This window comes from Phocoena sinus, chromosome X, assembly GCF_008692025.1.
Source record: "Phocoena sinus isolate mPhoSin1 chromosome X, mPhoSin1.pri, whole genome shotgun sequence".
Lineage (NCBI taxonomy): Eukaryota > Metazoa > Chordata > Mammalia > Artiodactyla > Phocoenidae > Phocoena > Phocoena sinus.
The window spans coordinates 16,465,622-16,481,629 of record NC_045784.1 but is presented as its reverse complement, the minus strand read 5'-3'; the positions used below and the strand labels follow the sequence as shown (position 1 = coordinate 16,481,629).

General features: G+C 46.5%; 1 protein-coding gene across 7 annotated transcripts in view; it reads left to right on the top strand.

Moving 5' to 3' along the window:
* SH3KBP1 (SH3 domain containing kinase binding protein 1) overlaps positions 1 to 16,008 on the top strand; it is a 346,613-nt gene that overhangs the window by 303,657 nt on the left and 26,948 nt on the right. For all 7 annotated transcript variants that reach the window (XM_032618709.1, XM_032618713.1, XM_032618712.1 and 4 more), the window contains one exon: positions 8,324 to 8,409. In XM_032618709.1, the coding sequence (XP_032474600.1) occupies positions 8,324 to 8,409 (86 nt within the window). The remainder of the gene's footprint in view (positions 1 to 8,323; positions 8,410 to 16,008) is intronic.

Genomic DNA, 16,008 nt, shown 5'->3' with positions numbered 1-16,008 from the left:
TAGTGAGGTGGGTGGACCTAGAGTCTGTTATACAGAATGAAGTAAGTCAGAAAGAGAAAAACAAATACCCAGTTTTAATAGTCAGAGCCTGAGTCTGAGATGTTGTGAGCGGGCAGCCAGGAAAGCAGGGAGGGAGCGTTCATCTCCATTGACCTCACGTCCTCAGCACCTGATTGGACCAGGAGCAAGGGGTTGGAGCAAGAGAGAAGAGAGGGTATCTCTAGTCGTTTCTCTAGAAACTTCACATCTGTCATCGTTCCTATGAGTAGATAACTCCCAGGTGGGATGAAAGCTGGGGAAAAATGGAGGATTCAAAGGGTGCACCTCAGTGGTTTTCTGTGTACAGGGGATGGGGCTTTTCTATCTCTTTTTCCTTTTCTTTCTTTCCCAACCTTTTTTTTTTTTTTGCCCCCATAACAATTTTTAGGCCCTTAAAACCCAGACATTTACATTATGGTAATAGATCCTTCTGAGGGCAGGGAGCGGAGACTGCAGAAAAGATTCATCATCTGGACTTGAGATCTTTTGCTTGCTAGGAATCAGTCCGCTCTTTTTCCCTTCACCCCCCACTCACCTCCAGAAGCGTGTGGGGTCTTTTTGGTGGTTTTTAGTTGCTGCTGTCAGTGCTGCTGTTCATTTATTTATTCACTTGTTTGCTTGCCTCGGCTTCCTGTGCACTTCAGCATCTTTGCCAGGCCACATGTCTTGGCTTAACTGTCCCAACTTGGGCTAAATTGGGGCATGCCACTGGCTGAGCTCATGTTCTCAAGGGATGCACATGGCGCATCTTCCACATTTCCAACTGTTCACATGCCCCATCTCACGTCTCAGGTCTGAGTGGAAGGAGCAGGCCCCCCTGGGTGGGTCGGGTATGGGATTTTTGTTTGTTAGTAGTACTTTTTAACTCGGGGAGCAAAGGCGATTTACCCAGCTGGCAGTGAGCTGCGGTGACACAGGCTGTCTGGCATCCTCGGTGACTCACCATCTCCAGGACCAAGAGGCTGAGTGAAGCAGCTTAGAGAAGTGGTCAAGAGCTTGGGCTCCGGAGGCAGAGTTAGTAGGTTCAAATCCAGAATCCCACCATTCAACTAGTTTTATGACCTTTTGTCAGTAAGTGACTTCGTCTCACTGAGCCTGAGTTTCCTGATCTATATAATGAAAAGAAGGGCCACACAGGTGGGCTTCTCCAGGAAGCAAATTTTAGTATGCGAGACCTGTGTAGGGTTCAGTGCCTGTGGGGAGGGAGAAGGAAGCCGCTTTGGGCAGAGGGAGAAAAGTTGTGATGCTGGCTCCCCAAAGCCTCGGCCAAGTCCATGGGGGCTTTGGGGCTAAAATGGCCCCTCTGAGTTGTCTTATGTTGGGCTGAGATGGCTGAGACTTTTATACGGTGAAATGTGGGCCACGCTGGAAAGGCCAAGGAGGCTCTCTGCAGCTGAGGTAGTCCCTGGAGGGGCCAACAGCATTTCCACCGGCGGGGGCGACCAGCCCTTCACAGAAGGGGGCTCTGGGTGCCATGCAGAGTAGCTACTTCAAGGGGCAGTTGGGGCGATTGAATCGTACACGGAAGGAGCTTATCCTAGTGCCTGGCTTGTGGCAGGCAGTCAGTAAAGCGTAGGTGCTGCTGTTACTTCTGTGGGATTTTCGGTTCCACTTACTGCTGCTGGGTGTCCTTGGGCTGGTCAACCTGTTCCCTGCGATTTAGGGTCCCTGGCCAGAGAAGCAAGGAGACTCTTAGTTGCTAGTTGCCTATCCAAGTCACGTTTTTTTTTTTTTTTTTTTTTTTTTTTTTTTTTCCAAGTCACGTTTTTTAAATATCCATAAGCAAACCTGCTGAAGAAATACGAGAAAATAACATTATTTTGATTTAACAATCAGAGATGAGTAAGGACAACCATGTTCCAATATCTTTGGCTATATGGGGATGTGCCTGCTTTCTTCTATTTTCTCCCTTTATTTAACAGCTGTGGGCATAGAAACTCACCATAAAAAAAAAAAAAAAAACAAGCCCTCGCAGGAGCTAGTAAACTACAAAAGTATGAGCTTTTTCCTCTTTTGTTGAATTTAGTAACATCCTTTTTGCCAAAATGGTACCCATGTGTTGGGCAGACTGGAGGAGAGCAGGGACCATCGAGGGCTGCAGCCTCATTGGGTGTCACCCGCTCCAAACATGTGCTTTGAAGAATTTCAGAACTTCTGCTATTTTTCGGAACTGACATTCATTAGCTTTGTTGTAAACGTCTATAAATACAGTGAAAGGCATTTACAAATAGACATTGTAAAATGCTTCCACACCCACAGTCTGAACACTGTCAAAACACCAGCTGCAGCTTCCCTACTTGGAAGGATCAGAACCTTTTTTAAACTACACCTACTGTGTTTTCAAAATAGGCTTGTTTCTGGCCCTGTGTAGAAGGTAATTTCAGCCTAAAGCCTGTGTCTGCTCTTGGCATGAGGGATCAGGACTTATTCAGAGGGATGGGAGGATCCCAACCTTTCAGAATATGGCTGGCGCTTTAGAATCTGGGGAGCGGTCACTCACAGCTGCTATTTCCTATTTCTTCGGGTGGGGGGAATCCCTCATGACCTGGACCTCTCAGTGTAGGATTTGTAACTCCACCCCCCCCCCCCCCCCCCCGCAGTGGTTCCCAGGTGAGTTCCAGGTGTGGTCACAGGGGATCACAGAGGCACCTGTGGTGGGGGAGATCCTTAAAGGAGAGTTTGTAGGTAGGGGCCAGGCAATCTCATCTTTTACCTGGATGATACTGTTGGGGAGAAAGGAGAGCGAACATAAGCTGCCTGAATTGTACAAATCTCTGTGATTAAAAGTAAAGTTTTTAGGGCTTCCCTGGTGGCGCAGTGGTTGAGGGTCCACCTGCCGATGCAGGGGACACGGGTTCGTGCCCCGGTCCGGGAGGATCCCACATGCCGCGGAGCGGCTGGGCCTGTGAGCCATGGCCGCTGAGCCTGCGTGTCCGGAGCCTGTGCTCCACAACGGGAGAGGCCGCAACGGTGAGAGGCCCGCGTACAGCAAAAAAAAAAAAAGTGAAGTTTTTTAAAAAAAGAGTGAACTTTAAAAGGAATGAAAAATTTACCTATAGGCTTATCCCAGAGACAACTGCTATTAACATATTGGGCTGTTTCTTGCCCATCTTTTTCCTATGTATATTTTGGTTTGTTTTTCATTGATTTTACATAGGTGTGATCATACTGAATGTCATACGACTTTATGTCTTTAGGGAATAATGCAGTTATTATAAGTACATAATGCATTCCCATTTCAGAAAAAAAGGCAAATGTTCGTTACTTCTACAAGTATCATAAGGGCATGTGGGTGCATGTGCAGTGAGGTGTATGTCATTTTTAACTTTTATTTGTCGCCTTGACATTGTAACATAAGCATCTGTCCCTGTTGTCGTGAACTGTTTATATGTATCATTTTAATGGCTGTATAAAAGTCCATCATGTAACATAGGTTATTCAGCTGTTCCCCCATTTATGAAAGACTCCAGTTCTTTTCAGTTTTTCTTTATTACAAATAATGCCATGATAAACATCTTGATCTGCAAAACCCAGTTGGGTATTTCAGACTATCTCTTTAGCGTAGACCCGATGAACGTTTTAAATGCTATTGATATACACCCTGTTCTTAAAAATTACTTCTTTTTACCCTGCCCTGTTCCCCAAGGGCTTGGAGGTAACTTTCAAAAATGCATATAAAAGAATAAAATAGTTAAGAGTGACAGTAAAGGGGAAATAAGGGCAGAAAAGTAATACAGCCCAAGATCGGATGAGCACCACAATGGGCATAGAGTTCTCTACGGCCCCCCTCGAGAGAGAGGCTCACATTGGACTAGAAGCTTCCAGGTATCAAACCAAAGAGGGAAATGGTAGCTCCAAGACCCACAGTTACTAAAATGCCCGAATAAGCCACATGTTCAGAAGCAGCCGAGTTGTTCTGAGATACACATGGTTCACTGACATGCAAATCTCCTTCCCCATACACACCTCCAACCCCCGCCCCCATGACGTTCTCCCCAGCTGCCCACCAGGGTGTCACCTCCAACCATCCTCACCTTTGGCCAAAAAAAAGGTCAGTGGAATTAACTGGACTTTCCTTGCCTGAGTGACCTCTCTCCCTGGACAGAACATGTGTTTTTGTAAATTTTAATCCTTGGTGTGTTTCCAAAAGGACAGAGCTGTCTGGCTGTGAGTGTAACTTGAGTTCAGTCTGTGAGTTGGGAAGATGACAGCACCAAATCTTTCAGGCTCTGTAGATACCAAGTAATAAGATTAAGAGCCCTCAAGAACTTTTAAAAATGAAAATGCTGGGCTTCCCTGGTGACACAGTGGTTAAGAATCTGCCTGGCACTAGAACAAAAAATTTTCGCAATTTGTATGGAAACACAAAAGACCCCGAATAGCCAAAGCAATCTTGAGAACGAAAAAAGGAGCTCGAGGAATCAGGCTCCCTGACTTCAGACTATACTACAAAGCTACAGTAATCAAGACAGTATGGTACTGGCACAAAAACAGAAAGATAGATCAATGGAACAGGATAGAAAGCCCAGAGATAAGCCCACGCACATATGGACACCTTATCTTTGATAAAGGTGGCAGGAATGTACAGTGGAGAAAGGAGAGCCTCTTCAATACATGGTGCTGGGAAAACTGGACAGGTACATGTAAAAGTATGAGATTAGATCACTCCCTAACACCATACACAAAAAGAAGCTCAAAATGGATTAAAGACCTAAATGTAAGGCCAGAAATTATCAAACTCTTAGAGGAAAACATAGGCAGAACACTCTATGACATAAATCACAGCAAGATCCTTTCTGACCCACCTCCTAGAGAAATGGAAATAAAAACAAAAATAAACAAATGGGACCTAATGAAACTTCAAAGCTTTTGCACAGCAAAGGAAACCATAAACAAGACCAAAAGACAACCCTCAGAATGGGAGAAAATAGTTGCAAATGAAGCAACTGACAAAGGATTAATCTCCAAAATTTACAAGCAGCTCATGCAGCTCAATAACAAAAAAACAAACAACCCAATCCAAAAATGGGCAGAAGACCTAAATAGACATTTCTCCAAAGAAGATATACAGAATGCCAACAAACACATGAAAGAATGCTCAACATCATTAGAGAAATGCAAATCAAAACTACAATGAGATATCATCTCACACCAGTCAGAATGGCCATCATCAAAAAATCTAGAAACAATAAATGCTGGAGAGGGTGTGGAGAAAAGGGGACACTCTTGCAATGCTGGTGGGGATGTGAATTGGTTCAGCCACTATGGAGAACAGTATGAAGGTTCCTTAAAAGACTACAAATAGAATTACCATATGACCCAGCAATCCCACTACTGGGCATATACCCTGAGAAAACCAAAATTCATAAAGAGTCATGTACCAAAATGTTCATTGCAGCTCTATTTACAATAGCCTGGAGATGGAAACAACCTAAGTGCCCATCATCGGATGAACGGATAAAGAAGATGTGGCACATATATACAATGGAATATTACTCAGCCTTAAAAAGAAACGAAATTGAGCTATTTGTAATGAGATGGATAGACCTAGAGTCTGTCATACAGAGTGAAGTAAGTCAGAAAGAAAAAGACAAATACCGTATGCTAACACATATATATGGAATTTAAGAAAAAAAAATATCATGAAGAACCTAGGGGTAAGACAGGAATAAAGATGCAGACCTACTGGAGAACGGACTTGAGGATATGGGGAGGGGGAAGGGTGAGCTTTGACAGGGCGAGAGAGAGTCATGGACATATACACACTAACAAGCATAGTAAGGTAGATAGCTAGTGGGAAGCAGCCGCATGGCACATGGGATATTAGCTCGGTGCTTTGTGACAGCCTGGAGGGGTGGGATAGGGAGAGTGGGAGGGAGGGAGACGCAAGAGGGAAGAGATATGGGAACATATGTATAACTCATTCACTTTGTTATAAAGCAGAAACTAACACACCATCGTAAAGCAATTATACTCCAATAAAGATGTAAAAAAATAAATAAATAAAAATTAAAAAAAATAAAAGAATCTGCCTGGCAATGCAGGGGACATGGGTTCGAGCCCTGGTCCGGGATGATCCCACATGCCGCGGAGCAACTAAGCCCGTGCAGCACAACTACTGAGCCTGAGCTCTGGAGCCCGCGAGCCACAACTACTGAGCCCGCGAGCCACAACTACTGAAGCCCACGTGCCTAGAGCCCGTGCTCCACAATGAGAGAAGCCCTCGCACCGCAACGAAGAGTAGCCCCCGCTCGCCACAATTAGAGAAAGCCCGCATGCAGCAACGAAGACCCAGTGCAGCCAAAAATTTAAAGAATAAAAAAAAAAAGAAAATGCTTTCTTACTAACAGTACCACATTTCTAAAACGTTTCATTCAGAAGTTTACATTCAAATTAGTGGATGCTCGGGCCCTGCCAATAAAGTTTTGAAATAAACATCCTTAATCCTGCCACTCCTGTTGGCTCGCTGTCTGTCCAAGGGAGTGTGCCCCGTGGGGCCTGAGCTTCGGTAGCCAGTGGGGTGGAGAGGGGGTCTGCCACAGAAATTTGGCCCGGGGGTCCCACAGCCTTGGGAGGCTGAGGTGAGGCAGACTCCTAAGGCCCATGCACAGTCTTAGAGCTGTACTTTCTCTTGGTGGAGACTAAGCCATTCGGCCCAGCCCTGGTTCCCTGGAGTTCTCACCTCTGCTTGTCTTCTGGCCGAGGGTGCTTGAGGTTAAGAGCCAGTCTTGTTCACTTGGGAGCTGAGGGAAGCTGACCTCTGTCTACTGGGCCTTCTCCACTGTCACAAGGATATGCATGTCTCGCTGAATGCCACCCCCATCACCCCTTGTTGGATGGGGAATCCAGAAGTCTGCCCCTTACCTCCAGGTTTACAGGTCGCCAGCTTCTGCTTTCCTCTGTCCCCATTGCCTCCAGGCAAACTGAACCCCGAGAGACTCAGCCCAGCACCGTCTGACCTTTGCCAACCTTTCTCCTCTCACTGCTCTCTGAGGATCTCAGACTTTAGCCCGGCCACACTGGGCACTCCCATCTACCCTTGGGTCCTTGCTCCATCGTGCCTCTTACTGATACGTCCTCTGTCCCTTTTCCTCCAAGGCCCAACTGTGATGCCGCCTCCTCTGTGTGCTCCCAGCGCACCCCGCAGATCTCTGTCTTGACCCAGTTCTTGATTCCCTTAAGACCTGGATGTGCCTGTATCTTACCCAGCCTGTGCCATGTGGGCTCGGGGCTGTCTGTCTGTGTCTTTCTCCCATTTAGGCCACGAGACCCTCCGGAGCAGGTACGACCTGGCTTGGCCCGCTCATCACCCCCAGCGTGGTGGGTATTTGACAATACCCACCTGGAATAAATCTGTTACTCGTTGTGTAGTTCGGCTGCCTGGTGAGCACAGGGGGCTGTGAGATGGAGTACTTCTGTTGCTTTCCCGGGAACAACTACTTGGCTTCTCCCTCGCATTTCATGGACAAGAATCTCTCATTTTAAGGGCAAGGATCTTTTCCTATTTCACTTGCCATCACAGACCTTGGATAATCTTGTTCAGGTCTCATCCGCCTGAAAGGGTCCCCAGAGCTGCCCGTTTGGAGGGATTTGGAGGAACCTTCTGCCCACGCATGAGTGGCTGCTTCTCTCATCGTCTTGGAGGCCTGTCCCCATCATCCCAAAGGGCTGCTCCTAGCCCAGATAGAGAGGGAAGTCTCTCGTGTCCTGATGGGCACAGGGCCACCCACCCAACAGCTGTCTGATCTTACAGGCCCATGCCCCAGCGCCAGCTTTCAGGCTGCCAGATCTCAACTTGACACCTGTGCCTGTCAACAGCCTGGGTGGTGCCTCGGCTCCAGGCCAGAAACCCTTTTTCTCAAGGTTAAAAGTAGCCGACCTTTGACAAGCAACATTGGCTAAATTCCTGGCTCCTTAAAAGGGAAGCTCCTGGTTATCGTTTGCTGGTGCTTATTTGGCCATGGGGCAGGAGCGGGCCCTACGTCGCACCCTGTGGACCAACAGGAGGGTTTGTGGTTGAAGATGCATTGCTGAACAGTCGTTATTAAAATAGCCGTCTCTGAAAATGTGTGTGGGAGGGGAGGGCCTCCAGTCTGTCGGCCGGTTTGCGCCACGGCCCATGTGGCTGGACAGCTTGTCAGCCCCTGCTGGTCAGCCCCAGAGGCGACAGTGTGACCCATCCCCCATGCAGCGTACTCCTTAACTTGTGTGCAGCGAGAAAGCTGACGAAATGACAAGGACACACGCCAGTTATTAAATGCCCGGACTTGTGTCTTTAATGCAGGGGTGACGGTCCAAAGATCGACTTGGCGGGCAGTTCGATCTCCGGCATCCTGGACAAGGACCTCTCGGACCGCAGCAATGACATCGGTGAGTAGGGAGAGCATTCTCGCTTCTCTTTGCAAAACTTTAAAAGAACCACAGAGCTTGATTTGCCCCTTCCACCAGCCTGATGAGAACGAACACAACCATTTAAATGCAAGGCTAACAACCCTCAGCTGGTTTTAGATATTGCAGTCTTGTAAAGATGGGAAGTAATGGTGGTTTCCACGTGAAAACAGAACGCCTGGGATTTTTACTCTCCCCGGCCTTAGGAAAAATTCCTTGCAAGGTCTCATGAAAAGAAATGTTGGGGCTTCCCTGGTGGCGCAGTGGTTGAGAGTCCGCCTGCCGATGCAGGGGACACGGGTTCGTGTCCCGGTCCGGGAAGATCCCACATGCCGCGGAGCGGCTGGGCCCGGGAGCCATGGCCGCTGAGCCTGCGCGTCCGGAGCCTGTGCTCCGCAACGGGAGAGGCCACAACAGTGAGAGGCCCGCATACCGCAAAAAAAAAAAAAATGATGAACAGACCTTTTGGAGAAGTGGGCATTAGCACTTTATATTCATATTTTCCAGCAATTTATGTATTTAGTCTAAAAAGGTGAATGGGTGGACATGCAGCATGGCGGAATTCACTGTAGACACAGCACTAAGTGTTTTGACTTTGAGTTAAAAATGAGCTTTGATGCGGTAATTGCCACTTAGTTCAGAACGTGAGTGAGTTTTCCTGAGGTCAAGATACCACCATGTGACAGATGGGAAGGTAGCTCGAGTCCGTGGGTAAACAGGGCAGAGGGCTTTGGGGGGATGTGCGTGGGTGGAGTGCGGTCAAGTGCGTGCTGGTTGAGGCCTCTGTTGGTGTGATGGGGTGACAGCCCTTTTAAGAAATCCAGATTCAGGGACCACATTTCTTTCAGCTTTACATCTTTTGTTTGTACCTGTCATGGTCAGAAATTAGCACTCTCATATTCTACATGACAGAGAGGGATACATTTTGGACTTGGCCTTTCATAAGTTACATTTTTTTATTTTGTAATAATTAGAGATTCACATGCAGTTGTAAGAAACAGTGCAGAGAGAATCACATACCCTTTGCCCGGTTTCTTCCAGCAGTAGCATCTTATGAACTGTAGTGCAAGGTCACAAGCAGGATATTGACATTGATACACCCCACCAGACTCCTCAGTTGTAGTGGTACTTATGTGTATTTAGTTCTCTGCAGCTTGGTCACGTGTAGGGTTGTGTATCCACCACCACAGTCAAGATACAGAACATTTCCCTCACTGCTAGGATCCATCATGTTGCCGTTTTATAACCACTAACCACGCGCCCCTCCCCACTCCTCTTCCCTAACCTCTGGCAGCCACTATCAAGGATTGATTTGTCATGGAAGGTTCCAGCATGATTTGCATTGGCCGCTCAATTTAGAAACAAACGTCCGACAGCTGGCAGGCCTTGTAAGCGAATGCTCACTAGGGCGCCCAACGTGAGCATTCTCAGCGCCTGGGGTTACTCTTTCTTGGGTGCAGTTTTCTTCTGAACCTGCTAATAGAGTTGCATCTTTGCAACTGCTGACCTGCAGTGTCTGGTCTGATCTTATGACAGCTTGGGAGTAGGATATGTCGTGACCGTAAATACCAAAAGTGTTTGCCCTGGTTCCAGAAACTGTTTTACATCCTCGCTTAGCCTTTGAGAAGCGCAGTCAAGAAGCGTGACCAGGAGCTTCTGACAGCTTGGGCTGATGCAATAGTAGAAACACTAGCCTGCTGTAGCTTTGGACTTGGTTAAAGGGCAGAGGAGAGCAGAGCAGCGATTGGCCGTGAATGAGAAGGAAGCACCAGAATGAGCCTGATTAAGTTCTGGTTTTACTGCTGTGGTTCAACATTTGGGCCCCATTTTAAGGCAGGCTGGCCCGTTGGCGAATTGACAGTGAGGGTCACACGGGGCCCGCCACAGGAAGGGAGGTATCACCCGCCTCCAGGACGCACAGGGCCGTGCCTTGCTTGTCAAGAGCGTTGGCCTCTGAGCCTTGTTTTCTTTGGGTCTGGAGATGGCTGAGGTGGCGGTCACGAAAACACTGACAAGCTGGTTGGGAAACGTTGGGGACGTTGATGGGGGAGGGTTAGCCTATGGAAGCTTTTCGTACTGTGTATGTATCTGGGCACCCAGAAAGAGATGCTGAGGTGTGGCTCACCCTCATTTTGCCAAGAAGACATTAATCCCAGAAGACTATAATTCCTGAAGCTAATAATTTAATGTATATATTATTTGCATTGCCAGAAATGATGATTGGCAGCCTTGTAAGCAACCACTAAATCCTTGAGTACCTACTGCTCAAGTGCAAGGTTATACCACTCATACACAGGCCCTGCTTTCCAGGGGCTTTGGGTCTGTTGCGGCCCCTAAGACGGCAAATGGAAAGTGTAACACTGACGGTCTGTCTAAATGCTGACGGAGTGGTAGGAAGTAAGACTGATCAGAGTTCGGGCTGCTCCTTGGTGCCTAGGATGTCAGGGCAGGCTCCATGAAGGGGGACAGACTTACCTGGATCTGGAAGTTGGATTCGCTTCGGTAGAGGCAGAGGCAGAGGCAGAGGCAGAGGCAGAGGCAGAGGCAGGGAAATCACAGGGAGAGGGCTGATACCTGAGCATAGGTCGGCCTGGCTGCGGCAGAGAGCTTGCGCTGACGTGGAGGGGTGGTGTTGACCCGGAAATGTAAGTCGGGGCTGGATTGAGTTTGAGAGGGATGGATTTGTAATTTTTTCTGCAGGCAGTGGGAGCTCTTGATGGTTGACACTGAAGTGACATGATCGGGTCTAAAAATTCAGATAATAAGTGATGGAGCTTTGTGGGACCAATCAGATGAAGGGAAGGTGGGTGTCAGGGAGTCAGGTTATTTGATAGTTCGCCTGAGAGGTAGTGTGAGGGAGCCAGAGTGGAGCTGCTCAGAAGAGGCTTGTGAAACAAGGGGTAGCTGCGCAAGCAGCAATGCGAGAGAATGATCGCTGGTCCTCGGGAACAGATGGGATTTGGGAGGAGGAGAGAATGATTTGTTAGCTCTGAGGTTTTAGGGTTGGGTGACTGATTGGTGGGGGGAAATGACTTGGGTAGAAATAAGCATATCCGGAGGAGGAACTGGTTTGGGGGGAAACGTGATGAATTTAAGCATGTTGACATTGAGATTTGGGTGGACGTCCCATGTCAGTGCTGGATGAGGACTTGAAGGTGGAGGCTGAGGCCAGAGCGGCGGGCAGAGCTTGGTGTCTGCAGACCTGGGTTTGAGTGCTATTGATTCTGCTGCTTCCTGGCTGGGTGACCTTCTGTAACTTACACCAGCTCTCTGAGCTTCAGCTTCGTTCTCTATAAAGAGTTCTAACATCTCTCTAAGCTTCCTCACCTCGCCTTCCAGAATTATGTAAAATCAGTTGATGAGCTGCCAAAAGATAGAGGTGCTTATTATTAATGTTGTTGTTTGCTTAAAAGTGATAAAGTCAAGAAGATAAATAAAATCCTTACCATGAAAAAAGAGAAAGAAGGACCTAGAACTGAAGACTAAACCTTGTGCAAAGCCCTCATCTAAGGGAAAAGTGGGCTCTTGCAACATCACAGGGGCCAACGGAGGAGAGGATTTTAAGCAAAGTGTCTTAGGTCCAGATGCAGAAATGTTCTTTGCAGATGGGTCGGTCAAGATTAGGACATTGCCAAGGGGCTGGCTCTCTTCAGGGCTGCTTTTGTATATCTGCTTTTGTAGCATTTGTTCATTGTTTTGAATCAAGAAGGAAATTATTTGTACCAGAATGTTTTGTTAGTGTTTCAGACAATTGAAGCTGTCCGAATGTGGGCCGCCGCGAATAACAGAATACAGCCTTGAAAGCCATTGGAAATCATCGTTGTTAGCTATAAATAAATCTGTGTTTCCTCTTAATAAAGCTATAATTTTAAATTATTATCATATTAAATTAGAGAGCATGGCTTTTTCAGATCTCGTGTGGGCAGCTACCAGCATCTGTCAGCCCGAGATAATTTAGAATGAAATCAGTTGGTCCAAAGCTAACTTGTTGATGTCAGTTTGAGATACTGTTTGTATCAAACTATGCGGCCATATTTCAAGTAACATAATAGGAAACATGGATGAGCTCCAACACAGGCCTGCACATGAACAGAAATGAAAATTAAATTGTCTGGTTTTCTCTTGCTGACGGAAGAATCTCTGTTCCGATTGAATGGGAGATTAGAGGCCGCAAAGTCAAGTGCCATAACATTTACTTTTATCAAGTAGTATATTGTAGTTCCCATGGCATGGTGGGATTTATTGTTACACTTCAATGCTACGGAGATTTTCCGTTCCTTTCACACTAAAGCACATAGCAACAGGCCTCCAGGTGCGAAGCAGCCTGGGAACTGAGCCGTCTAGTTTCAACTAATTGACTTCAAAAAAAAAGCCCTTCTCATTCCTCCTAAGTTGCTTGCCTTCTTTGTTTTGACTCTTGTTTTCCATTCTATTCAAATCTCATCATACCTTTCCCACTTCTGTCTCTTTACATGGACACCACCCCTGTTCACTTGAGGAAGCTGATTTCCCCTCTATCTTTTCAACTGACCCCACAGACCCACACTTCATATGCCAGTCAGTTTGGGGCCAAGTATTACCAGCTTTACAGTCTATGGTCTTAGGATGTGGAACTGGTTTGGAAGCTTTGAAGGCAAACTTCAACTTGTTCTCGGATCTCTCACCGATGCCTCTTGGCCTGTGGTTCATTCAGACCAGGAAATGTAAAAGCACTTCCCTACCTATGCCCTGGGAATGCTATTAAGAGCTAATTGATTTTGGCTGGGGTGCTGGAAAGCTTCTGAAGCTGGACTGTGCTGATGGTTGCACACTCTGTAAATACTAAAAATTATTAAGTTGTACTCTTAAAATGGATGAACTTTATGGTATCTAAATTATACTTCAGTAAAGCTACTGAAAAGAAAAGAGAGCTAATTGAAATTTTCTGAGCATTCACTTTGAGGTCTCAATGTCAAAAAAGATATACACACCTTTGCCTCACTTTATAAAACAGCTTTGTATATCTATTTAATAGCCACTATGTTAGTGTTTCTGAGTTGTCTATAAACCAACCTTTTATAAATAGGATTATGTTTTAGGTGTGTTAAGGAAGCTCTCTAAAAGCTTGTAGTGGAATCATTTTGTAATACAAGTAAGTTCCTTCAAGGTGTTAAATAAGTGTATTGTTTTACACAGTTTTCTTAAATTGGGGCCCACCTGGGCATTGATACGTATCGTCGCAGCTGTGGTGATAGAATAATCACAAAGCATTTGGAAGACTTAGGAGTGCTTTTCTAAGAATATTTGGGGGTATAACAGGCCTTTATAATCTTTGATTCCTCTTTGAGGTACAATTTGTGATAGTTTCTTCTGAGTAACATAACTGTGGGTATGACGTCCTAGTGTTAGAATCATTCCTCCAGTGCAGTGAAGAGCATACGCTCTCTCTCTTCATCTCCCTCTACTGTTGTCCTGAGGTTCTAGTGGTGAAATCACAGCAGTGGGAGCGAGCGAGCAAAAGGAAAGAAGGAACTAATAGTCACCAGGTGCCTACTAGACGTTTGGTATATTTTATATATTTCTCATCATCACCAGCCCTGTGAGGGAGGTGTAATGTCTCTTGTTTTCAGGGACTGGACAGGGAATGAAGAAAGTCAGGTAATTTGGGCAAGGTTAACCAACTGGTAAATCACAGAGTTGGATTTGAACCTAGTTCCCCCTGACCCGTGGAGCCCAAATTTTCCAGTATATGAGGTTGGTCTATATCAGTGGTTCTCAACCATTCTCCCCAGGGGACATTTGGCAATGCCTGGAGACATTTTTGATTGTCCCAAATTTGGGGTGGAGGTGGGAGTGGGGATGCTACTGGCATCTAGTGGGTAGAGACCAGAAATGCTGTTAAACATTTTACAGTACACAGGGCAGCCCCTGCAGCAAAGACTGATCCGATGCCACTGTCAATAGCACCAAAGTTGAGAAAGCCCAGTCAGTGCCAAGAATCCAGTGGTGAGTTAGGAACAGCTGGGATAGGGACAGTGTCCCCTCAGTTGAGTGCAGCCTTATGGTCCTGGGATGGCCCATCTAATTTCCTGAGAATCTCTATAAAACGGAGTGTGAAAATGGTTTCAGAGCTCTTGGAAACTTGTGAGTTTATATACAAAAAAGTAAATATATTTAAGTTATTCACCTAAGCACGGACCAAGGAAGTTGCCACGACCTTTGAGAGAACGCTCATCCTCCTTCTCCTTGCCCTAGAAAAAAAATGATATAATTTGCGTCTGATTTTCATACAGAAAGGGTGTTATGTTTGGGATTAGATACTCTGCCAAGATTTAATACCCAGTGTTTAAGTGGATGTTAAATGAAAGGACAACAACAAACATGAAATTTAATCAGTGCTAAATTCGAAATCTGTGTGGTAAAGCTTAAGACTGTATATAGTATAAAGCAATTTAATAGTGACCAGTAACACAAAATTTTGTCAATATGACACCAAACCTCTATAAACAAGTGATTAAAATTTTAACTTATTTGAAATTTCTGCCTTATGCCATAAGAAACCATTTCTTGGGATTTCTTGGACAGATTTCGGGGAAGAGTTAGATCCCAGGCTTTGGGCTGTTGGTTTTTCTGTCCCCATTTTTATATTTTAACTTTCCCCTTTTGGAACTAGAGAGCCAGTTATTGGGCCTTGTAGCATTTCAGGTCATTGAGCAATTTCTCGGGTTTAATAGGACAACATATACTGTGTCCTGCCTGTCTTAAAGAACACCATGGGTGACATTTGGAGTGTTCCAGAAGGGCTGCTGGCTGAGCATGTGTGTGAACAAGCCGCACCTCTCGGCTCTCTTGAGGTTAGTTGCTCTGACGTGAGAGCTTTCATTTGAGAGCCACAGCTCACTGTTACAGACAGTGTCCCTTTACCAGTGACCTTCAGACAGACATGGTGTTTGGGATCAGGAAGGTGGCTGGCCTTACCCGTGCAGAGGAGAGGAAGATGTGGTCCCTGCTATGTCACCATCGAATCTGCACATGAGGCTGTGGGGTGTGCATGTGTGGGGCTCTGGCTCCTATTCAGGGACACCAGTCATGACCAAACTTCAGTTTGTATCAGGATGATTTGCGAAGCACTATGCATTTCTCAAGTGTGGTGATAGAAGGCAAAAGAGATTGTGCTTAGGGTCAAACGCTTTATACCAAGGAAGTGAAACAGGTTGAGCTTGTGATTGCTGGGTCTTGGACCTAGTCAGTCCCTCTGACCGCTTTTGGTTTCCTCCCCGCCCTTCAGGACTTAGCCTTGGCTCAGAAGAGGTTCTCCGCCTGGACCTCCCCGTCCAGTGCCCCTTCCCCTGGTTCCCGACCTCTCGCCTAAGATTCTTAGGGCTCACAGCCGAGGTTTGTGCTGAGTAAACGAGGCCAATCTGGCCACCGGCATTGGTTTCCAAATCACCTCACCGTCTTAGAGAAGATGGGTTGATGGCAAGCCCTTGTCCTTCTCAGCACTTCCGAGAGTCTGCTGTGTCAGGGTTCCACTGACACATCTACACAGTTGGAAACATCGGTCCAGACCAAAACTGAGGTGCTCACCTCTGCCTGCTTGGC